Here is a 27,593-nt window from a genome sequence, read left to right as displayed (position 1 = left end):
AACGTTTGATGTCAGCGTGTGTAATGATGAGTCAGTCAGCCTAAAGCTGTAGAAATTGAATGTATATAGGTAGATGACCAGTATGACAAAATATACTTGGTTTGAATTGGCTAAACGTGCTTATATTAATAACATCGTCGTAAAGTCTTCAGCAGTTATGCAAAATGTAAGTCAATGAAACAAAGGCACAATAGGAAGACGCCATGAGGAATGTATTCGGCTCCCCGGTTGCCCTGGAAACAAGCGTACAAACCACATATTTGAAAAAACTGAATGCTCGCAGCAGCAGCAGAGGTTGAGGACTGCTGACAGATAGTCAGGATTGTGTAGATAGGACTGGCACCCCAATCGCGAGAAAATGAGAGGATCATTTTTAATGAAAGCCCTAATTCTGCGTTTCAGAAAACCCTGGTTGTAGTTCTCAGTTTTTAACTGTGCTTAGGGGGGAAAGTTTTTTATTTTATTTATTTATTTTTAATTATTTAAAATATTTGATAATATTGCTGTTTATAAAAAATAAATAAAAAGGCAGGACTCTCTCTGTCAGCCCCCTTTTCACCACACTAGTGCTAAAATCTTCATGACTGGAAATGGTACAAGAGAGGTACAGGTCTGAAACACCAGCTGAAGACAGCAGAGCATGTGAGGTTGTTCCGTTGGCCTAGTTTCTATTGCACTGTAGTACTGGCATCTGCTGAGTAAATAACACCAGGAAGGCAGCAAATCAGGAAAACAAGCCAAATTCAGCATTTGTGACTTCACTTAAAGTACATGTTATAGTAACAATAAATATCACCGATGATGGTTGATTGACTGAAAAAGTTTTGTTTGTTCACTTTGTGTGCAGACTGACCTGCACCTTTATGCCTGATTTAAAAATTTTGCTATTTTCTTTGCTCTGCAGTTTTCTTTCTCAACTGGGTTTTTGGGTGACAGGCTTCCTTTTTCAGATGCAGCAGTACATCTTAAATATGTACCCACATGCATGCCCTCATATCATCTCCACTGCTGGTGTAATGCAGTAAAAATTTTGGAAGATGAAATACAGTGATGCAATTTAAAAAATCTATATTCACAAAGGGCATTATAAAGATTTTTTTGTTTTCTGGGAAGGGTTTGCTTGTTCAAATGGTTCATTGTGCCACAGACCATGGATCATGGTTGTGATGGCGAAGAAGAGAGGGAAAATGTATGAAAGCTCCTGGTCTTTCAGCAACACTGTCCCAGACAGCTGACATCAGCAGGGACTTTGCTATAGCCACCAGTTAGGTCCCCTAATTGCTAAGTTATTTCCCCAAATCAAGGCTCAAAGCCAGAGAATGTGGGTAATTAAGACTCCCAAGCCTTGTCGTCCTTGTCCTCATGGTGTGTCCTGCCCTCTTTGCACTCAGAATCACATGACCCACCACCCACACCTTTCAGTTCCATGTTCTCCACTATGTGGCCAATTAAAGAAAGGGGGTTGTGAATGGCAAACCCACCATCAGCAATATGCAGTCATCCACAGTCCATTTTTACACCTGCCCACTTCTCGCAAACATACAGAGGTCTCTCTCAGCAAAGCACATGCTCACACACCAGCACCGCCCACCCCCTACCCAAGACACCAGGCCCCCTGCTTTTGGTCACACCTCCACCAAGAAACAAACACGCACGCTAGGCTCTCTCTGTCATAACAACACCCATGATATCACAATCATAGCTGATAAACTAAAAACCTTGTCACTGCCACAGGTGGAAGCTCAGTCACTACTTGAAATTCTTCCAAGGCCAGCAGTGTTATAATACGCTGGTCTAGAATGCGTGAAGCTTAAAACTTGAAGCCTTAAATTACTTATAAATCTGATTATTCGATAAAAACTCAGGCATTGAATTTGTCAGAATGTCAAAAGAAAAAATACTCCACAAGTATATTGGATATTTGAGAAGGAAATATTAAAATGAGCCTTGCTTTGTTAAATGACAAGAAAACAGACGAATCACTCATCAAAACCAAACAGTATTTTTGCAATATCTTTATCTAAGAGAGTTGTCAATCCATTATTATAATGGCTATCATGGGGGAGCAGCCTGTAAAGGGTGGCGAAACAGCCTGCTGCATTTAACCAGCACAGCGTTATCTTTAGCGGAACACGCTCTGCTCAGTCACCCACTGAGCGCTTCAGTGCGCTCTGCTGTCTGTGGAAGCGTCCGTATCGATCCCTGCTCTAGCAGACGGCTGGCAGGAACAGAGCCGGCCACGGCAGCTCATCTGGAAAACAACAGGAGAGACTGAGCTTCGCTGCTGCTCGTGTGCAGCGAACCAGAGAGCAGTCAGTGTTGGGAGAGGGGATCTATCCCATTGTCAATCTTTTTTCATCCCACTCAATACCCCTAGCTTTCATCCGATTGATTCGACTGGATAGGAAAATGGTGTTGTCCTTGGTTACACACAGGGGGATATCCTTGTTTATAGTGACAGAGCTGGAAGAATGAACAAAGAAATATGGAATATAAACGATGGGAACAGAAGCACAAGCATTATGTTACAAGCAATAAGGTCAAAAACAGGTCCAGTTTTAACACATAATCATATGTACGGTATATAACCAAAAAAGACATCCATGTTTAAAATACCCTCTACCAAATTTGTACGGTGTTTCCTAATTTTCTAGGATAACTGCACATACACACAAGATATGAATGTAATCTCTGGAAGCGTATAGTTGTAACAGTGCACGGCTCCCAGAATAAGTTAGGAGTGAGAAAAATAAATGAAACATTTCCCAGAGCAGAGGAAAAGACCAGGGTCCTAATCAGTCTATTACAAATAACATTTGTAATACAAAATGTGGCCAACTGTCCCCAAGTGGGATGTCAGCACGTGTTCATGTTTCCCTGTTGGAAGGAGGGAACAGGGGCTCAGTTCTGCCCTGAGGATTTGGGTTGAGTAACTGCCCCATCCCCATCATGGCTCATCAGGGGCAGTGGCAGCACAAGCCAATAAACTTTCTCCATCAATGTGTGTGCAGTAGACATAGGAATCCTGCTTGTACAACAGGCAGGTATTCATGCTCATTGCACTAAACTAGGTTCACTTTGACTGCTGTGCCTATGTCTGTAAAAGATACTGCTGCTGAGGTACAGGACATGTCAGATATTGTTTGTATCTGGGGACACAACAGAAATACACTGTAAGTCTCCCGACCCTGTTTTGAACACTATTTAACAGGCTACACACGCAGAATCCTACACGGCAACATAGGCTCCATTCCATGTCAATTACAGCAGTATAAAGTAATCTATCTTAATGGGAATCGAAGGCACCTGTTGTTCGGTGAAACGGTTTTCTGTCATGTCTCGTGCCTTCACTGCGCTTTACCGCTGCATGGTCCGCCGCTCGTCATCCCCCCTCTGATGCTGCCAGCGAAGACATGCGCCGCGTCTCTGGTCAGCATTGTCCACTCATCTGCAGAAACAAGATCGCTATTCATCCCTAACGGCCAGGCACTGTAACTGGACCGAGCCGGCTGTCAAAACAATGAGAGGATGGATAAGAGACGGTTTCGTGCTGATCGCTTCACATGGAGGAGTTACTGTACATTGCTTCTTACCTCAACTCTGTTTGAAACTAACGGCGCAATCTAGCGAGCAGTAGCCAGGGGAAATTTCCCTCATGTTCTATCACTCCTCAGCCGACCATAACAGCGTGGGGTTTCCGTTTATGCACAACAACGCTGCGCAGTTGGTGGTTTGGTAATTTGAACATGCAGATTGCATAGTTACGATGGTGAAATTTAAAGAGGGGGAACCATGTCAACTGGCATTCCTGATCTGATGCACTTGTTGTACGTCGCTCTGGATAAGAGCGTCTGCTAAATGCCTGTAATGTAATGAATTGATTAGTACATTTTCCTGGTATGCATGGCCCTGCTGAAAATTCCAGCTAAAACCAGCTGGGATTCTAAACTGTTTTAAGATGGTTTTAGCAGTGTTTTCGACACTTCTATCTGATAATAGCTGGTCCGTGGCTGGTCAAAGCAGGTCTCTAGATGGACAAAGGTGTCCAAGCTGGTTAAACTGGTAGAGTAAGCTGGTGGCCAGACTGGTGGACTAACTGACTATATAGGCTGGTCAGCTGGTGAACAGCTGGTTGACCAACTAAACGTTTTGAAAACACAGCTTAAACCAGCGTGACCAGCTTGGTTTGGTTTAAACATGGAATGTTCTGCAGCGGAATCCACCAGGAAATCACTACCTAGTCAGCAGTTGTCTGTTACACTCCAGAGCAATGTTAATGTTAAGGAGTGTTAATACAGATATCTACAGGTATGCTGCATAATGGTGCTGCTACTGTATAAAACAGCTATTGTTAAATGTGTAATAGTAGCTATCACAAGTAGATGTAATGCGTACTACTGTCTACAGACTGTCTCTCGTCCTGTAAGAAAAGGCCTCTTTAAACATTTTTGGTTGTTTATTTGTTTTCATACAGATGAAGTATACCTCACAGTGATAAACACTAGAGTAATACTGAATAGGGGTAAATATGGTATGGCAAATGTTCAGAGGTAAACGTGTTGGGTAAATGTTCAGTATAAATATGCTGGCATAAATGTTCAGGGGTAAATACAATGGAGAAAATGCTCAGAGGTAAATCTCTTTTAGTAAATACTAACGGGTAAACACAGCAGTAGCCATTATTCTACAGCCAGAGCTGCAGCACCATCTCATTCCAATAACAAATCAGCAATTATCTTTATCCATTATCTAATGTTCTGAAGCAATGTTCAATTTTTTAAAATGAATCTTCCACTCCACTCCTGGTTCTTAGCTCACACAAATTAAATATGCCATATTATAAAGCAATGCTGCTACCCAATGTTTCCTAAATAATTTCAAGTATTAATCTATGCTGTTGGAAAAATATAAATTTAATGATAAATATGGAGTTTTCTAAAATATTTCTTATATACATGATGCATGAGCATACCAACAATACTGCAAAAACCATTCAATACAATAATATTACAAAACACAATACATGAACAATATCAATATATTACAAACATTAAAAGTAAAATCAGCTCTATGATTATAGTGCCTACTGCATTACATTTGTGCTGTTTTTACCAACATTGTAGTTTAATTTAACAAAATGTCCTCACATAAGACCAATGTATCTATGATCAGGCTCATGAGGGCCCCCCTCCTGTCTCAGACACATATACAAAAATTACAGTCTATTTTAATTTGGTGGTAATTTTCTCATAACACAAGTCCTGGGAGAGGCAAAACCAATATTGCAATTCCGCACTGAACAAGCCCAGGAAAGTATTACACTTCATTAGAGCAGATGAGAAAAAAATAGACTTATGATTAAGACCCTTCATAATGGCTCCCTGAAATTACAATCACATTGAGGACAAATAAAAAACTATTCTCAGCTTTTCATTTGGCATGTTATTACCAGGCATTGAAATGGTATTGCGTTTAAGTTTAAAGTGGCAGTAAAAAATGAGATTTTAATGTGTATTTTGAAAGTAAGGCAGTAATAAAGTAATAAAGGTTGTCATAGAAACATTTGGAGAGCATGAAGCTTGGCTCTCGCTGGCCTTTGCTCTTTTATGTTGTCTGTTATTTCCCTGGAAAAAATGAGCACATTTTACATTGGTCTAATTATTGCTTCTTGAGAAAAAAATAGACAATGAAATAAGAATTGTCATAGCGAGCAGCACTGCTGCAGTCCTGTGTATATTCATGGACAGTGTTTGCACTCCAGTTCTTAGTGGGTAGCTGTTTACTGATTAGTTTTTTAAATGTTTGATAAAATCTTCAGTAGGAAGTATTTTTAATGATGCAAGCAGCCTGAAACCACTGTGCTCAAGACAAGAAGTGGCTTCCTTTATCAACCGTACACTCTACGGTACCAACAGTGCTACATGTGAGAGAAGCACCTAAAAGCAATGTTTTCTGCTTTTTTCCCCCCCTGGAATTCCAATTTTCAGGGGGGAAAAATATGACAAAAACATCCTATCGTTTTCACCAACTACTTACACATGACCAGGCTAGCTTCATATAAACCACATTTCCCTGGTCTGTAACCTTGGGAGTGAAGAGCTTGCGTCACTTCAGATCCCTCAAGCCTCCTCCTTGTTGTCTTTTCCCAGTTCCTTCGATGCCTAGCAGGCTCAAAATTGTATGGCTGTTCTTCCTGTTCATAACTACCAAGGTCTACCCACTACACACATTATTTACCTGGGCATGGCAACCTAAAAAGATCTCCTTAGAAATTTGGCCCTAAAAAGCGGGCCTTCTCGGATTTACTTTTTTTAGAATGTACTTATTTTTGTAATCAGTACACCACTAGCAAGCATTGAAATTGTAAATAATGAATGGGTTCTTTTGGAGGATAAAGAGGAGGATAAAGGAAGTTATCAAAAGAGATTTTAGCTATTAGAGCTGCAAGTGCTGAAGGCATTGGCTTGCCTGCGGGATACTATCCCTGAAACTGCATACTTCCACCTCAGACTTTTGTATTCACATTTATATGTAAATATTCTTCTAATGTGTAGCATTTGGGCCATCTAGTTCATGATCCACTGTCAGTTCTGGCTGGCAGAATGTGCCTTTAGCTCTTTTTTCAGCTATCTCAGAGATAGGCTCCTCCCACAGAACAGCCAGGCAATTTCCATGCCTCCAAGGCATTATTTCCATTGGTTTCCTTGAATCAATCGATCTACCTCTGCTAGCTTCTGAGTGCCTTGTTATCCGGTGCAAGTGCTGAACTTTGAATGTGCACTGCAGTCTCTGATGTAGGTGCTCTGCCTCTGATACATGCAGTCTACTGCACTCTCTGAAATGTGTGCTATGCTCTGATACATTAAATACTCTGAAATAAGTGCATTGTACTGTCTGATGAGCATGTACTACTCTTGGTTAAGTGTGCAATTTGCTCTCTGATGTGTATGGGCCACACTCAGATATGGTGATGTGTATGGGCCACACTCAGATATGTGTGCACTTTGCTCTCTGACATTACTCTGTTGCTTTCTTGATGCGCTGGATTATTCCGTCACCAGGCCTAAAGCATGACTCGCACCTCCTTCATCATTTATAAATTGTTTTTAGACTGCAGCCAAGCTGTGCACACAGTTTCCATGGTAACATCACCAAGACACACATTGATAAGGGAATTGGTGCACTGTGTCTCTGTGATACAGATGAATAATCAGAGCTGTGTGTGCGTTTCAGCAAGCAAGCACAATTTAACAGTGTTATCAGCCAGTATAGACGGTAAAGGAATATTTTCAACACATATTTTTGGGCTTGTTGTTTTGAAAGCTTGTTTCTCCTTATCTGTTATGTGCACAGTACAACCATTAAATTCAGCAAAAAGCTTAACAATGTTACAATATTTTGATATGTGGATTTAAATACCACACATTTTCTCAAATGAGACCTCTTTGCATATCATGGAGCTAAGTTGATCATGTCACATGCATTGTTTATAATCCATCAATATTTTTAAAAAATATTTCCAGATTGGGAATGCAACAAATGACAGCTCATTACTGTTGCCTTCATCCAACATATATAACTGCAGGACAAAGACAAGTTTTTTCCTCTTGCCCCTGTGCACCCCCCTTAACTGGCCCTTTCATACGCCCCCTAGCGTCCGCTCTGTCAGATGCAGCTGAGCCCGACTCTTCCTTCAGGGCTCCTTTAATTAGAACAGCCACACATGCTCTCTCCATGCTGCCAGTGCTGGGTGATGAATGAATTCATCACAAAGCCCTGTAACTGATGTTACTCACAAATGCCAGAGGTAGATAACAGGGCAAACACACACACACACACACACACACAGGCGCACATGCATGCAAACACGTGTACAGACACACATATATGCGCATACGTACATACAAATACCCACACACACACACACAACTGTACACAGTTATGTAGTTAAACGGGACAGTGGCACAATTTTTGCTGTTTTGGCTCTGTACACCAGCACATATTCTCATAAATAATATGAGGTAAAAGTATAGCTTCAATTTGAAGGTATTTACATCCATATTGGGTGATCTGAGTAGGAATTCCAGTCCTTTTTATACATTCTCTCAATTTCAGGGGACCAAAAGTAATTGGCAGTTCAGCTGTTTCTTGGCAAGCTGTGTGTCTTTGCATCACTACTTCATGCCCCATAAAGCTAACAAAAGGTCTAGAGTTGATTCTAGGCCTGGAAATTGCATTTTGAGTCTGTTGCTCTTGTCTCTTAACATGGGGGCCAAGTAAGTGTCAATATCAGTAAAGTAGGCCATCATGAGGCTGATAATAAATTATCAGAGACAGCAAAAACATTGGATGTATCAAAATCAGCGGCTTGATACATTATTAGGAAGCAAATACACACTGGTGAGTGAAGCAATAGCACACAACCTGGCAGACCATGAAAGACCACTGTAGTGGATGAATGGAGACTACTTTCAATTGTAAAGAAAAACCCATTTTCAAATGTCAAACAGATCAACAATGGTCTTCAGGGTGTAGGCATATGTGTCAAAGACTACCATACAGAAGACTGCACCAGCATAGCAGAGGGTTCACCACAAGATGCAAACCATTGGTAAGCCTCAAGAACAGAAAGGCCAGATTAGAGTTTGCTGAAAAGTACATCAAAAACTATAGAGTCATATCTGGAACTGGAAATCATGAACAGATGAGATGAGTATTAACCTGTACCAAAGTGAAGAAAAGTGTAGAGAAATAAAATAACTGTTCATGATCAAAATTAACCCCCCCTCATCTGTAAAATACAGTAACACACTCCCTTGTCTTTATTGATGTGACTGCAGACGGTAGCAGCTGGATTAATTCTGATGTGTACAGAAACATTGGCTCAAATCTAACCAAATGCTTCAAAACTCACTGGACAGCGCTTCACCTTGCTGCAGGACAATGACCCTGAACATACTGCTAAAACAACCAAGAATTTTTCAAGGCCAAAAAGCAGAATGTTCTTGACTGGCAAAGTCAATCACCCATCCTGAATCCAACTGAACATGTGGAATTTGAGGCTATAAACACAGTGCATGGTGCTGGACTTCTCCCACAGAAGAGGCACACAGAAATAATGTTCAAAATATTTATTTTGTTCAACAACATAAGACCTTATGTGTTTCATACATGCAGTCGTTACCAACAGCCAGTTGATTGGAACAAAACTGAAAGCCCAAGACAAACAAAATAAAAATAACACAAATAATATGGAACAGCTGACTGAGAAAAAAGGGCAAATTCAGTAATACATTCAAACAGTTATTCATCTTATGTAAATGGAATCCAGGCCACAAAGATCTCAATTCCAAGAGGACACAGAAAGGAACAGAAATCCCTATAAAATCACGAGCAGACAGAACAGAACATTTCTAAACAGAAAACACCTGCAATGAAAGAAATGCAAAGTAAAATGTTAAATTGAGAGCCACAGGTAATTTCTGCTGAAATCCTCTGGAACATCTATCCGCTGTAACAGAGCCGATTGCACTGACACTTATTTCAGGTACACTGTGTACGAACAGAATAAAACCCAGAAGTAAATCATTGGAAATCACTTTGCACAACGACCTTGCTCTGCAGTAGCAATTTATTTATAAAAAAAACAACAGCACGCCTTTATTCTTATTTTTGTTCTTTGTACTTCTGACTCTTATTTGATTTAATCCTTAGAAACCTAATTAAACTTCAACACTGATTGGGTGTGGATGTGAGCAGGCTGCTGTGTTCCTGGCAGACAATAATTAGCTATTTACTATATACACACTATTCACTACTGATTGAACAGTGCCTAATAAGCATGTGCCTAACTGCATGAGATAATGTCATCTGGAAATTCCCAAAACCCATTTATAAATGTGTTTGATAAATCACCAATGAACCTGCTGTCCAGTTGACCTTTGAAAGCTAAGTGTTATAGTATCATTGAGACCACAGCCAGAAAGTTCTGCGTAACCAAGATCTTTCTGAATTTGCATCTGTTGATTGTGTGCGTGTGTGTGTATGCATATACACATAAAGTTTCCTGCATGTGTTTTAGGCATTAAACTGCTAGGATTTATCAAGACATACAAGTGCTAGCGAACTAACCAAACTAGCAAGTGTGTTAAATTGTACATTATCCTATTATTATTGGTATATAGAGATCCAGCATGAAAAACATGAGAGTTAAACTCACAAAAAAAAAAAAACTTATACCACCATTTTTACACACAAAATACTTTTTCACATTTTAAAGCAAACTGCTTCCCCATTAGCTTCTTTCGTGGTTTATAAAAGTCCTCTGGACCTAAACTTGCAGAGACCTTTCAGATCACAAATAGCAGGGAAGTGCAAGTTGCCAAGGAAACACAAAATAATAGATTACCATGAGAACACCACTGGGTCACCCCAGGTATGATGGACTGCAGCTATGGAAGAGATTAAATCTACCTCACATATTATGAGAGCAGTTAATGCCTGCTAGTCTTGCACTAACAGCAACCAACACCCTAAAAAGCACACAAAACTGATTCAGCTTTTTACCACTAGATGTAAGATTTTAGATAAATGCTCAAGATATAAATTTGTTAAATTTATTCAGGAGCATTACATTTCTGCTTTAAAATGTATTGTGTTTAATAAGTATAAATGTTGTTTCCCTGCGAGATTACTCACATAAGGCACATAAGTTATTTTTAATCTGAAGTTTGTTCCCTCCTTTTCTGTGTAAAGTAAAGGCCAACAGCACAGAAGAACAGCACGCCCCTTCCTGGTACAAAAGCTTCCACGAGTGAGAAAAGTTCACTAGAAGTCAAAATGAACAACTGCCACTTTCTAAGGCATCAAATCACTTCCCCGAAGTGGCAGAGATGCTGAAGTAAACACACATTTCTAGAAAATAAACACATTCCACGATTAACCAAAAAATTAATGATTAATAACATTTGGAGTTGCTGTAACAGATTGAAACTGTAGTTCTGACAGAAAGACAAAGACACTGATAGGAAAAGAGGACTTAACAGGCTAACAGAATTAAAATAAAATAAATATTGTAATCTAAGCCAATGAATACTGTAGGGAGGCTAAGATGGGCTGTTTAAATGCAGACATGCATGTTCACTGACATTGTATCAGGGATAGAAGCTCCTTTAACAGTAAATTACTGTGCAATGGTATTTGACATAATTGCATTAACTATACTTGCAGTGCAGTTAAAGTAGTAACATTTTAGAAACAAGAGCCTCCTCATTACCAACTGCATGAGTTTAAAAAAAAAAAAAACAAGTTGTGTAAGCACTGGAAAAAGAAACTTCCTTAAAAGTTTAACCCAAAAAGAAGGAATAGCAATACCAGGTTTCTCCATCAAGGTAAACGCCTAAAGTGAAAGGTCATTTATTTTGAGAGTTCAGATATTCAAAAATCAACCATTGTCAGGGAATTACAATAGTAACTGATTGTAATTCCCTCAAATGAAAAGAAATTTCAAAAATGTCACCTATATCTATGAACACATGTGTCAAGGAACAGAAAACCCCCCAATGTGGGCAATAATATAACTAATAATAATATAACTCTAAAAAGATATATTAAAATGACAAAAAGAAATCTAACCTGTAAAAATGCAGCATACCGTATACCCTAGACTACAGCAGAACTTCTCTTACTGGTAGGCCAGAGGAGAATGATCACAGAATGTTAGAACATTAGAGCATCACAGATCAGAACAGGCCATACCGGCCATTTTGGCTCATTATGTGTCTTTATCTACACAGTACAAATTTAACAGAGATGGTTCTTTCCCCAGCGGCACCATGAGGACACGCACAGATCAGGGTCAGGGATTTCAGTGATGCAGACAGGCCAGGCCGATGCAATGTGGCATGGATGTGTCTCTAAAGAAGTTTTCAGCTCAGAGAATGACTACTTCTAGCACATTCCACCATACTGTGCCACTAGATGTAAAGGCACCTAGGATTTTGGTTTTGAGACATTAAAACCCAGATAAAGAGTTTGGTTGGGCATAGCAGGCACCCTGTATTTCCACAAGTGAAAAATTGCAGCTGAATGCTTCCCCTGGGGATGATTTTCCAATGCTTCCTTACTTTTAAAAGATCATTTAAAATCTCCATTCACCAGTACAGGCTGGATATCTGCCTTCAAAAAATAATATTTGGTCCCTATTCTTACAGGCTTTTACGCAGTGCAGCTTATGTTCTTGTTCAAATACAGCACGTACTGTATGTGCAGTATATAGGTTTCCCTCGTCTTTAGAACAGCAGAGGTGATCATATCGCATTGTTCATTTCATCTTTGAGTTTAAGAAAAAGGCTAACATTCATTCAACACTTGCCCTTATATTTAACATACAAATAAATGTTAATGTTAGGCAATCATCAAAAATGAACTCACTCAACTGTGTTCATGAAGAAAATTGCAAAAACTTGCTTTAGGTCATAAGCTAAAATATAGGACAATTGTAGATGGAATCCAGGCCAGTCATCAGTTTGCAGGATTATGGTACTTTCATTTCCTATGTGTAACAGAATCCTTTCAAATGTATTTTAAAGTAGTTATTTCACTATCCGCTTATATGTAATTAATAAATACACTTGTTTACGGCTAGGAGTGTGGAAAAGAAAATAAAATGCATACACACTAAGTGAAGAAAACTTAAATACTGTATTAAACACTAATATAAACACATAATTGAGGTCCTTCACTAAATTTGTTCATTTTAACCCTCAACCAGAGATACGTCGACTGAGAAGGCACTTGTACAGGTACACAGTGTATCATCTACAGCATATACATTCCTCCCAGCAGGGGAAAGCAGAGGTGTGGAGAAGTCCAAATTTAGACCGATGTGAACAGAGCTCTTATTCCTTCTGTCAGTCTGCGTGATTAAAAAAGAAACATAATATACATACAATTTACCCTCAACAAAAGCTTTTAGCCCTCTTTGAGATTTTTTGTAAAATGTTCAGGACAGCAGGTGGGTGCCATTTTGCTAGAGGATGGAGTGGCACCTGTAAACTTTTGCAGGTATGCTCCCTTCATGGTCCTAAAAGCAGGGATAGGACAGGGGGTGGGGGCGTGGAGGGAGGCCCTCCTCACTTCACGCAGAGGGCGAACAGCTTCAACATTGCATCCCTGCAAAGCAGCCACATACAAGGCCTCTTTATTCAGTCAAACCTGAGACACAATCCAAGTCCATATTGTACAAGCAACATGTATTTCCAAAAGAAGCCAAAATGTCCATGTACGGTACCTAAATGTTTTATTCATTATGACGAGCCAAAATATGCTGTATGGACTATCTGGATCAAATGAAACAAAAAAAAAAACTGTGAACAAAAAAAGCCTACCTTGCAAATGGTATGTAGGACAGACCGTACCTGAAAAAACATACAAAAATAATTACAATAAAGTTCATTGTGGGTCCCTCCCCTCAGTTTTCCTTTAAAATCACAGGGACTAAAAGTATAAATCCAAGAGCTAAAGCAGGTTAATTATCTGGCTGGTTGGACAAAGTTGTTTTTCACGCTTTTAGAGTACATATAGGTAACCCGTTTTAAAAAATGTAAATTTCAATAGGGTTTTCCTGGCTTAAAAATCATAATAAAAATAATGAATCAGGATTCTGCTGAGCATTTGATTTGTAGTTTTTTTAATGAATATTGCAGTCAAATTTTAAGTTACGTTCAAAAACAGTTTTGTTTAATGCTGACTTTTCCCAAAATGCTTAAAATGGACTTGATTCACAGATAAACAAACTAAATTGTCATTGCAGTGTATGCTCCTGAAAAGCATAGGACTGTTTGCCTTTAAAATTTATCAGAAGTATTGAGATTTAATATTACTCAAAGAGCAATGAATGAGGAAGGGTTTTTTATAATTAACTATTAGAGATACAAAACAAACCTCCAACACTTCCAGCAAAATTCCACAATACAATGACAACATGAATCCATTTGAGAGGTGAAAATAGAGCCGTATATTAATGTAATATTCACTACTCACCAAGCAAATGAAATGACTTGCAAAATGCAAAACAGCAAAGCAAGCCCATAGTTCTTCCACTGAAAAGTAAACGCACACAGGACATACAATAAAGACAAAATTAATCAACTGATCAATAGCTGCTAGATTAATTATTATTCAGCACACGTAGATGTGCAATTGTGTTCAGTCACCAGTACAAAATATCCAAGGAACTAATTAAACATTCCAGTGCACCAAGCTAATACAATTAGAGGTTTACTTACCCAAAAAGCAGCGCAGAGAGTCAAGGCAAGAAACACCTATGAAAAAAACAAAGAACAGTTTCTCATTACCACGAAAGCAAAGGAAAGGGCACTTACCAGTGATAGGGGATATAACCAGTATATCTCAGGTACATAAGCCTGGCAGTTACCTTTACTTGTGAGGTTTTTTTGGGGCAGGGTCATTTTTCGTCTTACTAAGAGGGCAGTCTGCTGTGAGGCTGGAGCTAGATGTATCCATTGTGCAGTATGTAAATCATCTGCACATTTTGTTTCAAGCTTTTGTTTTTATTTTATTGTTTTTTTAGTTTTTGCTCTTTTTCAGTAAGTCCTGTAAATAAAATCTGCCCTACTTCTACACCAGTCTGCTGGTGTATTGCAAGTTTTTTCCACAAAACTGATACACCTCAAGTAGCAGCACATCCCTACCCAGTGGTGCTATCAGTGGCACCACACTTCCTGTTTGGAGTTTATACCTCTAATTTTGGAGTGAGAATATCTGCTTCATTTTTCATTTCCCAAAAATGATATTAAATTACGTCTATGTTACAGGCATGCTTTACAATGTACATTGACGGTGACTTCCGGAGCCTACATTTTACATATCTAGTAATACAGCTGTATATACACTCAGGTTAGGTACACTGTTGAGGGGGGACAACAGCTGCCCTGGATTTTAACCCAAAACCTTTGGGTCACAAGCCTGTTCCCTATCCAGAGAAGACATAAGAGATGAATGCTTTGTGTAACAGAATACATCCTGTATGAGAGCATTCCTCTAGGGGGCGATGTAACACTCTTGAGATAAGGTTAGGTACACGTTCACAGGGGTCTCACCAGCATAAGGATGGTGGCGAAGGCACGGGTCTTCTCACACATCCTCTTCAGCTGGTTCCAGGGCCCCAGCAGGAACATGGTGCTGCAGACACGGGCATACACACTCAGTCACCCCTCCGGCCTCCAGCCCATAGGCCCAGACATATGAACCCACTGGCCAATAGATAGACCAATGGTGCTGTCCAACCAAAACGGGACGCAGTCTGGTAACAGACTTACGGGTTCCACTGATGTCAAGTAGTTTCATAATGTTACTCCAAAATCATTAAAAAAGCAATATCTAGGGAATTACATAAAAGTACATTCGTTTTTCTTTGAACCATTGAGAACGGGCTAGCTAGATGAAAGCAGCCTTCAAATGGATAACTGCATTAATCAGTCAGATCAAAGGGAAGGCCTAAATGAGATTCTCTGTTTCCTGACAAACTGCATTATAGGCAGGTCTTTTGCATATTCTGCAAGTCTGAAAACAGGAGGATCTTCCAGAGAAAAAACTGAATCTTATGTAACTACCTTAGATTAACAATCTAACATGCATCTGGCCCCTAATGCACAAACTAAAGTTGCATAGATCGCCCGGGCACAGAGGCTGTGCTTCATGTTAGGCAATAATTATTTTATTTATCCTGCTTCTGCACTCAAAACTCAGAAGATACCTGTGAATCAAACAAATTTAGTGCTAACAGAAGGACATACCTGTCAAAGTACTTAACAAGGGAAAAATGAAGCTGCACAGGAGGCATTTCAACAAGAGCCTGGATAAAGATATCCAGTCACTGTGAGTACATTAATAAGTAAACACTGTATACCTGTCTGGACCAGGTTTGGAATCAAAGCAAAGGCCCCAGAAAGACCTATCTATCCAAAAGAGGCTAAAAAATAAACTAACTAAAAAGCCACCAAGAAGTGAGAAGCATGAAACTTCTAATAAAAACTTTAATGGACCTTCGTAACAAACGCTGTTTGACTGTAACACCTGTTAACTATTCACAATGATAATGTGCATGCATCTCTATTATGCTACAAAGCAACAAGAAACTTGATTTCAAACTGAACTGCCTGACACAATGATAAAATGACATTCTTTTTAAGATGAGCAGGAATCCTTAGGGTAAAGAGGTTTTGACTGAAGTTGTGAAGGCTGTAGAGCACATAGACTGGTACTTACCTGGCCAGAGTGCAAATGTTGCCAATGGTGTAAAGGATAATGAACAAAATCAATCCAATTTTTGGAAGAAACAGAAAACACACCCCCTGAGAAGTGAGAATAGATAAAAAATTAAATAAAACATGAATCACCATTACAGTTATAGAGCACATTCAGTCATCACATTCAGGCCATTCAATGTAAAACATTAGCCCATTCTAAGGATGCAGAAATTGTTTTCAAGAAATTTGCAAACAGAGATTATTTGGAAATCTTCACATTTCTCAGCTGAAATTCTTCCAGATAGACTTCCTCTACTGTCTGGAGCCAGCCTGTCATATATTGGGTGTGAGGCATGATGAGACTACTTTTCCATTTCAACATCAACTGTGATTAAAAAATATATTATTTCTTTTTTAACGTGAACAATACACAGTGTTACTTGCCAACATTCATTAAACAATGTTTTCATGAATCAAGTCAGAGTCTATGTTCGGGTTCTCAGGGAACCCCCATGGCTGTTCATATGGGTGCACTGCATCCTTGCTAATTCTGCTTCTGCCTACAGTTGGTTTCACTATGTTAAATTTAAGGAAGATCACTTGCTGCTTCAGCTGTGATCGCTGTGTTTGGAATTTCACCTTCAGTACATGTCTTTTAAAAATATTCCCAAATAACATCAATCAATCAATCAAGGACAGTGTTGTCCATAGCCTCAAATATAGTTATTTGGTGTGTGAGTTACAGTAGTTGAACTTTCTTTCATGCTGAAAATAAAATGCAATTTTGAAAAGAAAACTGAAGGACATAATAAAAGCAACATGATGTTGAGTGGCCTACTTTTAGATACAATACTTTTTCCTCAATAAGATACTAATAAATATGTTTGGGTTCACAACATAAGTGAATAAACTAGAAAAACTATCAGGCACACAGTATGTGCGAATGTCATGTTTAAATAAAAAAAATTCAGTGTTACTATGTGACATCATCTGAGGTCCAGTGCACATGAACAGGCATTGAGAATAATAATGATCATACTTTAATGGCATTGAAAAATAACATAAAAAGCCGCAATTGGAATGCGTGAGGAATCGTGTCTGCGAAAAGCCGGGAAACGTTCTTTGTTCGAGACATTCCTCAGAGCGAGACGAACCAGTCGCGAGTACCTGTACATACTCACTCTACTTGTTTTTAAGTGAGTTGTTTAAATCAACACCGATGGGAGCGTCACTGAACAATGATATGATAAATATTCCGTGTGGTAAAAAAAAAAAAATACCGTGCCTTCGACAGACTTCGGAAGCCACAATGACGTAATAATTACGAGGCTACTTACCATCACCGAGCACACCCCTCCAAGCACGAAGAAAGCGGCGAAGCCCTTTATCCGTGTACTCCAGCTCAGAGTTGAGGCTCGGTTCGCTGCCTAACCGGTGAGAGAAGTGGACGAAAGTTTTGATACAATAGCCGATATACGTGTCACTACAGTAATCCCATTGAGTGTTAACATGACACCTGGAAATACAGGTGGCTCAAGTTTCCAATGCATTCAAATGGCATCTCGATATTAATAACCACATTGCAAAGGGGAATTTGTCCGTTCTGTCGTATGCAAATTATTTATAACATATTGTGATAGATTTCAAGCAGCAAGTATTTAAAATCACAAACTCTGCCTGGCGGTAACGTATCGCACATAACCACCACCGGCTAATATTAACTGTAACTTTCACCTGTTGTGAACAACTTGTTTATAGCCTACTTTATCATCAAAGCTAACTTAACTAAGTCTGACACGACACGTTGCTTTCTCTTCGATGTAACGTTAGTGGCAAACAGCTTAATCCATATATTTCCATAACTGTTTTGTGAATGCTATGCACAAATGTGCGCGGTACCGTACTTAAATGCAAACGAGCTATTGCTAGCCACACTATAGCTGAACGCCCATTACACAAGCTACAGCTAGCTACACCGCTGAAATCATGGATGGTTGAACGTCTAACTTTACCTCCACGATGTTAATGTCATCATTATTGCCATCTTGGCCGCTCAGAACCTTCTTTAGTTTGTCCATGAACGTCGATGCAAGGGCTCTAACCGTGGCCGGCACTCGCGAGTTCCGTCAATGTTACTTCAATTGTTTCTTGTTATTTTCTCTCTTTCCTGTTGAACACGCAACAGGTGAATTCTACGAATGTTACTTCCGTGTCTGTTGCTACGGAAACACCGCGTCAGAGAGATGAATAAGCTAGTAGACAGTATCATTATGAAACAGCAGACTGATATGTGTTTGTATCTATCTTTGCAGTCCCTTTGGCGTTCTGAATATGGTCATCATATTCGTCTAATTTCAGAAAGCCTCGCAAGTGCGTAATGATATGTAGATCTGTTTAACAAATCTAGATAAGTGCAGATAGCCAAACAACATCAATCTAGTCTATTTGCACAGTCCCAGTAGCTAAATTATGCTCACAAATCTCACATTGTACACAAAACGTTTCTTGCATGTATATTTAATAGGCTACATTTCACCCTTGAGGTTACCTCTAATGATTTCACATCATTTGCATAGATGTTTTAGTACAAAGGTGGAAAATAAAGTCAAATCTTCACATTCAACAGGGATACAGTAAATCATTAAATAGGCTACCCACTGCAGAAATATCACTTTCTGCAGATGCACTACATGATGAATATGGGAACAGACAATTTATTTTATAATTTATTTAGAAAAACAATCAGCGTGTAAACAATAATAAATATTGACTTTAATCCTGTATTACATTTTGAGTACTTACAGTTCAAATGTTACTGTGGCAAATAATATTATAACATGATATATCTTAGTCATAATATGATCACATTTTATGTGTGCAAAACAAAGCAACACATTTTCGTTTTTAAAGACAATCTATTAGTAATAATTTTATAACTTAATTCAGCACCTGAATTGTTATCATTATTTTTTTAAATGATTAAAAAGTGTCTCCACCTGATGGCAGTATAACGCTTCCAGAGTTACTGAGGACATCGGTCAGAGAGGGGAGCTACATTCTTTGCAAGAGTTCAGCCGACTCCACTGCAGGTTTAGTTTAGTAAAGATCTCAGTCTTAACCACTGGCCACAATGTGAGCTAGCAGTTGTTGTTTAAAAGCAATTTGTACATTTGAATGAACTGAAAATGTGGAATTATAGAACTACTGGTGACTTATGGCTCTGTTGTCAGTGGTATTACCTGTGATTGAAAAGCACTCAGGTCCTTTTTGCCCGAAATATGCAGCTTTTGCTCAAGCACCCATATTCTGATTTGAAGAAAGAGAGAAAGTGGGGGTTTCTGTATCATCATCCCTAAGCGCAGGGATTCCAAATATTTCTCATTTCTTGGGCCTCCAAAGTGAGAACCCTGTGACTCTGGTCTTTTGGTCATAGTCAGATGATGACAAAGCAGAGGCCAAGGCTCTAACCTATAGGGAAAAGCCTGTAATGTATGGACAGAGCAACTCAGAAGCAGCCTCTTTACATAAATAAAAGTGAATACTTACTGTGTAAATGAGCAGGACTGTGAAACTACATTGGATATCCAGAGCTCAGAATTGGAGCGACGGACCCTCGCACTGCAGGGAAATGCTTTTCTTGCAGTTTAAGTCTTTATTATGCCACAAGATTAAGACAAATTTATCGACAAGAAAAAGTCAAATTTCCTTTTGATCTAAAGTCTGTCATTTCTACACATGAGCACAGGTGGTCTGACAAGGTGGGTCCTGTATGGATATTCACTTCAAGTTCACTTCTGATTGGCAGTCCACTAAACATTCACGCCGCTGACTGGTTATAATTTAAATGTTAATTTAATGTTAATTATACAATAGACATGGTTTCCAAAATGGCCAAAGGCTAATCCTTCTGAACAACTGAAAAATTTGAATAAAGGCTAACTATTACATCATTTGTTTTCTTCGGTTCATTATATATGACTACTAAAAACATGATTTTGATTGTCTTTATGCACAATGTCTGTGTTCTGGACGCCAACATGACACTTAAAAAAAGAAAACAATTACAACATTGATGGCTGTCAAAGGACAGCTGATGTCTTTCAAAACATGGATTTTTTAAACTTGATGGTGTATCATAGACCTGTTTGGACACATATATAGTCTTAGCTGTACTGTAGCTGCCAAATAAATTCCTTAAAAATGCTGAGAACATCGAATGAAATACCAATGAATGTACCTTAAATAGAATGTGGTTAATCTTTTTGTACGTGTATGCCATTTTGGGAGAGGGCTCTTGTGTGGGACAAAATTCTAGAAACATGCTTCAATGAAAGGGCTCTATCACTGGGCCAGGAAAGCAATGGATTGCACTCTGCCTCTAATGAATCACATTCCCACGCCAGGGAGCAGAAGAATTCATCCCTGCTCTGGTGAGACATGAAGGCAGGGTCTGGGGCTCTCCAAGGAACCATGTACTCAGAGCACCAGACAGATGATTAGCTTCTCTCATCCTGAGACCCAGTGTGGAGTGATGTGAGCATGTGTGTGTATGAGGGTGTGCGTGTGCACAGGTGTATGTATGCACGTAGCAGTGTGTGTGTGTGTGTGTGTGCGCATTAGTGTGTTTGTATGTGAGAGCGAGGTGGGAGGGGGCAGCCATTAGATCTCATCTTCGGACTCCTGCTCCTTGTCTGTGGTTTTCAAAAGTCCCATTTCCATTGAGGGAGTCCTCTTCAGCTTAGAATGTACAACCCTGTGGAGGGGGTTTAGCACATTATGAACACTGACCACAGGACCCACAGTTCCCAGCACATTCAATGGCTTAGTTTGGATTTGTTTCTGGGAATGTATACAGGGGGAGGACCGCACTAAAACTGATTTCAGCTTTTATGTCTGGATGTGTTGCTCACTATTAGTTAAGCCAAACAAGCAGGCTGCAGCAGTTTATAACCTTCCCTCAATACAAGCTATAATACAAGTTAATGCATGATATCAATCCACGCACAGTTTTAACAGGATGACCCACACACCAGTACTCTTCCTAAGAGGCTTATGAAACATAGAGTTTCACTTTAACTATGAAGTAACACATAACACAGCCAGACCGACAGACGTGCAGTGTGGCTGGCAGGCCCAGACTGTCAGTTCTGCAGGTGTGGGTGGGGTCAGGGGTGGGGCTGAAGGAGGAGCTCTCACCAGCAGGCGGTGCAGTAGACTACAGTCACAGTGAGCAGGGAGAAGGCAAAGTGCCAGCAGTAGCACGTGGTGATGAACATCATGTTGCTGTGGTCCTTCAGGTCCCACTCTGCCACCCCACTGGGTGGGTAAAGCACAAAGGCAATCTACGGGAACCACAGGAGACACTGAGATGGTCACACAATGTTACTGAATATAAGCAGCCACTTCAGACATGTTATATTCACATATGTATATACACATGCACACACATATACATCCGCACACACATATATACATACTTTTATATGCTCTAAATAGACACAAGACACATGCACATGCGTCCGTGCACACGCACAGAGTTGGTATGCAAATACAGGGTGCTCCTGGTCAAATTACACATTTAGTTGATTTAGGTAAGACGAAACTAACATATCCTATGCAGGGAAAAAATTGAAGCATGACATATTTTTGTAAATTTTAATGCACAAAACATGTTATATGATAAATGCAATAGATAGAAAAAAACAGTAAACAGTAAAAAGTCTCTGGCATATTTAAGTGTTGTGCTGCATACTTCATGTGTTGAAATTTGTGAGAGATCTCAGGAAATGTTTCCTTCTGACAATTTTTCCATGCAGATCATTTTTGTGTCAGCAGTGCTGCACAGTGGGCTAGTGCACCACTACTTTGGTGTCACTAAACATTTTTCAGGTACTCTGCAGTGATATGTGGCTTTTGCTGTGCATATCTGACCAGATTTTTCTCAGTCTTCCAGATCTTGTCTTGACTTCAACAGTGCCCCATAACTTGCATTTCTTAATTATGTTTGCATACCACTGTACACACATGTGCACACACATTTATGAAATACATATTACTCACACATTTGACACATTTTACACACCTGCCAGAACCAGCTGCCCTGCAGCAGACAGAAGGAGGCTCTCAGCAGCTCCAGTAAGACATTGCCCCTGTGGAAGACCTCTAGGAAAGCGGTAGCTGCCCCTCCGAAGATGGCATAGAGCAGCAGCTGGTGAATGTGTATGTCCAGCATGGCTCGCCCGTGCAGGTGGTACAAAAACAGAAACCCTGTGGGACCAGCAGACAGGAGGGGGAGTCAGTATTACACAGCTCAGAGATGAAAGCAAAGTGTCATTTTGTGGACGTTTTTGTAGACAAATTCGTAGACACTTTAGTTATGCAGTATATATTACAAAACATATCTTTTGTTTTTTAAATTTATACAGAGATTTCTGTATTGGTGTGTCTCAGCCTATTGTTTTACCCCAAAAAGTGAACCCTCAAGTACACAAATGTGCCGCGGTGGTCTATATGCTGTCCGCATAACATTGGAATATTGTATAAGATGGCTGAGCGTGATTGGTTAAGACACCCTAAACAAAAATGCAAGCCAAGAATATATTACACTGATCTAAAACAGCCGTACGACAGAAATCCGGCATAGTGCTGGAGAACTTTAAGCCATGATAAAAGCAACAGTACAGACCACAAACTCACCAGCTAACTCAGTACGGAGTTAAGAGAACAACATGTTGCACCCCCAAACCCCTCTCCTTACCCTCAGTGAAGAATGCCACGCCTAGCAGCATGCGGTCCAGGGCAAGCGGGGCAGAGCCAGTGGTATGGACGGCCACAGACACGCCCCCTGCCAGGCCAAAGAACAGGTACATGGTGGCATGCTGCCAGTTCATCAGGTGGTCCCACTGATGCTCGGCATAGTCATAGAGATGTAGCTGTGGCCCATCTGCAGCAAACTGTTCCGCCAGCATCCCTGCGCACACATGCAGTGAGTCACATGACCAGGCAGGTTATCACATGACACAGGAGACCGCAAGACCTAAAAATGAGACTTAAGACATCCTTTAGCCATTGACTTGCTGAACTCCTCCAAATAATACTGTCATTTTTATGGAGACTTCAGCCACTTTTGTCTTGCGCATGTTCTCCCCGCACTTTATTTGACTGTGGTATTGGTGAAAAGCCTACTTTGACTTGATCTTGTATAGTTATCTCGTCGTTATTTTTGCTTGTACATTTTCTGGCCTGAATTGAGCTATTGCTTTTATCAAACGGTTACCAAGTATGGCAATATGAAAGTAATTGACACACTCCAATTTAATTTAATTTGGATAAAAGCGCTATATAAATGCAGTCCATTTACCATTTATATATAAATGCAGTCCATTTACCATTTGCCTGTGTCGTTTAAAGCTGCCATTCAATCACTCGCAAAGTGTTACAAATTTCATGATCTGTTCTCAGGAAACAGCTCCCTCACCAATCACAGAGAAGGACAAAATGGTAACGCCCTCAATGACCTCCAGGCGGCGCTGAGCAGCCCTGCTGGTCAGGAGTCCTGCACTCTTCTTTCTGCGTGCGGCATACCAAAAGGACGACTTCCCCGCCCACCATAGGCCCACCATCAGGAACATGCTTCCAGGCAGGGCGTGGCCCTTAAAATTACCCATGATTCCTCACAATCCCTGGAACAGCAGATAAAGATTTCATTATAAGTACATGTTTGAGGCAAAGTTGTCATTTTTTGCTTTTAGTAACAATATCCAACACAACACTCCAGAGCTTCCTTAAAATGCATCCATTGTATTAATATAATTAGTATTGGTTGCTGGAATTCACTTATATGGTTGACTGCCGTTTGAATTGGAGAAATAAATTAAAATGAGCAAACACCCAAATCATTCACTTCACGAGCATCACGACCCAAGAAAATAGGTAGACAGTTAATAAACATGCAATCTACACAATAGTATTAAGGAGATGAATACATCCCCGTGTTTCCATGTGCATTTAAACAGGAGACAGGCATTTAGTTGACAGATGTGGTGTGTTCTTAGACAGGTCTGAGTGGGTCTGTAACTGGAAAGAGGATTATTCCCTGCTGTTTTCATTTAATCTATTATAGCCCAACACATACATACAGTATTTTACTATTACAAAGGACTGCCAAGGATGTGTACACAATATAAGGTTTATTTTATCTGAAAATATTGCTGTTTATGAAGCTTTGCCCTGGAGAGCAGACAGAAGTTTCCAGAAAGTGGAAAGCGGACAGAAGTCTATCTGTGATTAAGCGTACTAGGACAATCAGACGTAATGAGGGTTTTGAAGCTGACCTCGTCTGAGCTCTGATTGAGCTTTGAGTGGAGGGCAGGTCACGGAAATCTCCTCCGCATTCCACACACATGATTGGACGTTGCTACTCAGGCACCTGGACCCTTCCAGTGCTCTCCAAAACCAATTAGACACAACTGGAATTACCACGGCCATGATGTCAATACAAGGGTTCCTGGAACAGATGCTGACTGTTCCAGCCATTTTGTTTTCAACACAGCACGTTCCATTGTAACTGTGTGCATAAGTGCACTACCTAATACATATGTGCAAAACAAATGGTTAAAACAGACATCAGAGACCAAGGTCAGCCATTGCTGATTCTGTTTTCAATGATACATAACAACTTCTCCCTGCCTCTCACCTCTCAACAGCAATTCATATTTAGTATTCAGCCCCTAGAGTAGCATCTTTGATCCTTGGTTTTTGAGCATGCATTTCATTAATTAACAAGGGCCTCCATTACAGGCTGTTAAACAACAAGGTGTGAGACAAACCACTGTGCCACACCAACACACAGGCACAAACACATACACACAGACACACACATGCACACACGCATACAGACATTGTCGCCCAAACCTATACACATGCACACACACACACATACATGCATATGAATATACACACTTGAACACATTCGCAAATATAAACATCCCATACAGTGTATGCACATCCACACCTTTAGAGAGAGCTTTGTCTAAAAAGAATCCAACGTCAAACATGCACAAGCAGTATTTCAGAACTTATTTGTCAGTAATTGAAATTTAAAATAGCATTTTTTTTAAACAAGAAAATGGCTCAAGTGTCCGAACATAGGAAGCAGAGGTACGGTGGGCAATATCAGCCAGTGTTTTATGAGCCAGTTTAATTTTTCCAAAAAGAAAAAATACATTTTAAAAAGCTGCAGTCTAAATCAATAACACTCTACCAATAGCCTAGTAAATCCATGTCAGACACAAAAAATAAAATAATAAAAGACTACCCCATAAGGTATGTAGGTATGACATTCATTTCAAAACAATCGTCCTTCGGATGCCAACCCCACATCTCATCTGACCATAATAAACAGCTCCAATCAAAGTTCCAATATTGTTCAGCAAACTCCAATGCTTATTTTTGTTAGTTTCCTGCAAGATCTAAAATCCCAGACTCAGCCATGTCCCTCCCCTTCTCATCACCTTCCACTGGCTACCGATATCAGCTAGCATCAAATTCAAAACCTTGGTGCAAGACTATAAGGCAACTAAAGTTACCACTCTGTTACATCTTCAAAAGGTCATCAGACCCTACACACTAGCCAGACCTGCCTTTCTTCCCGTTCTGCCGTCCCTGAGTGCCTCCTCCATGGTGATGTGCCACTTGATCCTGATTGCCACTTGGAGAATGCTGAGGTTCAAGAAGTCTCAGCTGCATATCTTGCTCTCTGATGTATTTGCAAAGCCATTTCTCTCCACAAGGTATCCCAAATCATTCTGCATTACCGAATAATCTATAGCTTTAAAATGCTCTCGCTCTGATGAGCCTAATTGGTAATTACTGACAGTTTTTCTTGCTTTACTTCATTTAGTTAGGTTTCCAAGGTGCACTCTACTGTTAATTTGGGTGCAATGGCAAGAAAAGTCACACATACAGCCATTGCAAATAAGTTTACTTTGCCTCGGGATCAAAAAACTGCTGGAAATGCTTCTGCAAAATTATATAACCCTATTCAAAAATTGATTGTTACATTAGTTTATTTCTATGAACATTTCGGAGCTCGTCATCTTACTCTTGCCCTTCCGCGTTCTACATCCGAATACAAGTTTATAGCGTAGTGTCTTGATCAACTATAAAATTGTATTTAATGACATTTTTATCAACTTGTAATTAAGCCAACATGGCTAGTACAGCCAATTTAATTTTCCTACCTTGACCGTTCAGTTCTGAAGTTTCTGAAAGCAACGGTATCAGACTTCCTAGTCACATGAACGTCAAAAAAGAAAATAATTAACGATCTTGAAATTCTTCCTAAAGGGAAAGATGCATCGACGTCGCATCACGCAAGTGATGGAACTGTTTGACGACAAATTTGTCCAACAAGACGGTATATAATTTTCAGTTTTTGGCAAAACTGAATAAATCATACGATTGGATATTGATCGTTGGACTACGTCAGTTCTTTATTGTTTGGATTGGTTAAAGACCCTTTCAGTCATTTTCAATTCCACGTGTACACTTACACTCCGCCCGCGGAAGAAATTGTTTACTCTTATGTACGGCTGTAAAACACCGCTCTTTCAAGAAGGCTATGATTTCGTTTGATAAACCGTCAAAATGTATCTGAGATTGGTAACAAAAGCTTGAAACAAGGAAACATTTCCCTGTGCACTTGGTTCTTATTATATTTCCGTTAATGTGATTAAACGTAGTGATTTAGCTTGCTCTTAATAAAGGTTAGGCTATTTAATATCGCTGATAATTGTGTGTGTTGTACACAGTATATGGTTAAATAAATGCGTGAACCCCATAAATGTAAATACACTATTTCAAAAGCGCGGCTATGTGTTATAATACAAAGCAGGCTACTGGAATAAATTGCGTGGATTACAATTGCTTTCGCGTACATTCATTTTCATGAACGTGTAAAGATGTAAGCAATAGACGCGATTTCCTGTTGATTGGAAGAAGTAGTTTGTAAAATCGAATTGCTTTAGGACGAGCCGGAGCGACTATAAATTGCTTAAAGTTGTTTAATAACTGCAGAGAAAACGAATTATAATATCATACATTGCATTTTAAATTGGTATTGGCATGCATTACGTATTACATTTATGGGTAGACTGCTTAAATGCCATCAAAAACTGATTCCATACGCTCCCAAATCAGTATGATTTCTTTCTCTTTAAGATTCTGGATGAACACTTCCACTAGTGCCCTGCTGGCCTCTCCTCTGCTGGGCTGCACAGGCATACATCCCAGGATTTAAGACTGGCCCCTGGATGCACTCGG

General features: G+C 39.8%; 2 protein-coding genes and 1 long non-coding RNA gene across 4 annotated transcripts; all 3 read right to left on the bottom strand.

The window, feature by feature from the left end:
- Positions 1-2,000: 2,000 nt before the first annotated feature.
- LOC118214463 lies at positions 2,001-3,721 on the bottom strand. The gene is made up of 3 exons (XR_004762620.1): positions 3,594-3,721; positions 3,307-3,448; positions 2,001-2,463 (listed from the first exon to the last, which is right to left on the bottom strand). It is a non-coding gene; the product is annotated as an uncharacterized LOC118214463 (long non-coding RNA).
- A 5,395-nt stretch (positions 3,722-9,116) lies between these two features.
- On the bottom strand, positions 9,117-18,495 carry LOC118213563 (vesicle transport protein SFT2B-like). Its single transcript, XM_035392509.1, has 8 exons — positions 18,284-18,495; positions 17,609-17,698; positions 16,291-16,376; positions 15,123-15,204; positions 14,289-14,324; positions 14,044-14,102; positions 13,389-13,418; positions 9,117-13,173 (listed from the first exon to the last, which is right to left on the bottom strand). Exons 1-8 carry the CDS (start codon positions 18,347-18,349, stop codon positions 13,134-13,136), a joined length of 489 nt encoding a protein of 162 aa, XP_035248400.1. The 5' UTR covers positions 18,350-18,495; the 3' UTR covers positions 9,117-13,133.
- A 2,373-nt stretch (positions 18,496-20,868) lies between these two features.
- Positions 20,869-26,703, bottom strand: LOC118214159 (transmembrane protein 45A-like). Of its 2 annotated transcripts, none has more exons than XM_035393807.1 (6): positions 26,513-26,703; positions 23,749-23,953; positions 23,029-23,241; positions 22,354-22,538; positions 21,468-21,613; positions 20,869-21,024 (listed from the first exon to the last, which is right to left on the bottom strand). In XM_035393807.1, exons 2-6 carry the CDS (start codon positions 23,936-23,938, stop codon positions 20,931-20,933), a joined length of 828 nt encoding a protein of 275 aa, XP_035249698.1. In that variant the 5' UTR covers positions 23,939-23,953; positions 26,513-26,703; the 3' UTR covers positions 20,869-20,930. The 2 variants fall into 2 exon arrangements, with proteins under 2 accessions (XP_035249698.1, XP_035249699.1); XM_035393808.1 differs by lacking the exon at positions 26,513-26,703 and adding an exon at positions 25,909-26,502.
- Positions 26,704-27,593: the final 890 nt, after the last annotated feature.

The sequence above is a fragment of the Anguilla anguilla genome, chromosome 15 (assembly GCF_013347855.1).
Source record: "Anguilla anguilla isolate fAngAng1 chromosome 15, fAngAng1.pri, whole genome shotgun sequence".
NCBI lineage: Eukaryota > Metazoa > Chordata > Actinopteri > Anguilliformes > Anguillidae > Anguilla > Anguilla anguilla.
This window is presented reverse-complemented; position numbering and strand designations above follow the sequence as displayed.

Coding starts and splice junctions, on each gene's coding strand:
- LOC118214159 (XM_035393807.1), bottom strand. CDS start 23,938: ATGGGTAATTTTAAGGGCCACGCCCTGCCTGGAAGCATGTTCCTGATG. Junction 23,242..23,748: donor TTTGTCCTTCTCTGTGATTG/GTGAGGGAGCTG, acceptor ATGTGTGCGCAG/GGATGCTGGCGGAACAGTTT. Junction 22,539..23,028: donor CGTGGCATTCTTCACTGAGG/GTAAGGAGAGGG, acceptor CTGGTCCCACAG/GGTTTCTGTTTTTGTACCAC.
- LOC118213563 (XM_035392509.1), bottom strand. CDS start 18,349: ATGGACAAACTAAAGAAGGTTCTGAGCGGCCAAGATGGCAATAATGAT. Junction 17,699..18,283: donor ATGACATTAACATCGTGGAG/GTAAAGTTAGAC, acceptor CTCACCGGTTAG/GCAGCGAACCGAGCCTCAAC. Junction 13,419..14,043: donor CAAGTCATTTCATTTGCTTG/GTGAGTAGTGAA, acceptor ATGTTTTTTCAG/GTACGGTCTGTCCTACATAC.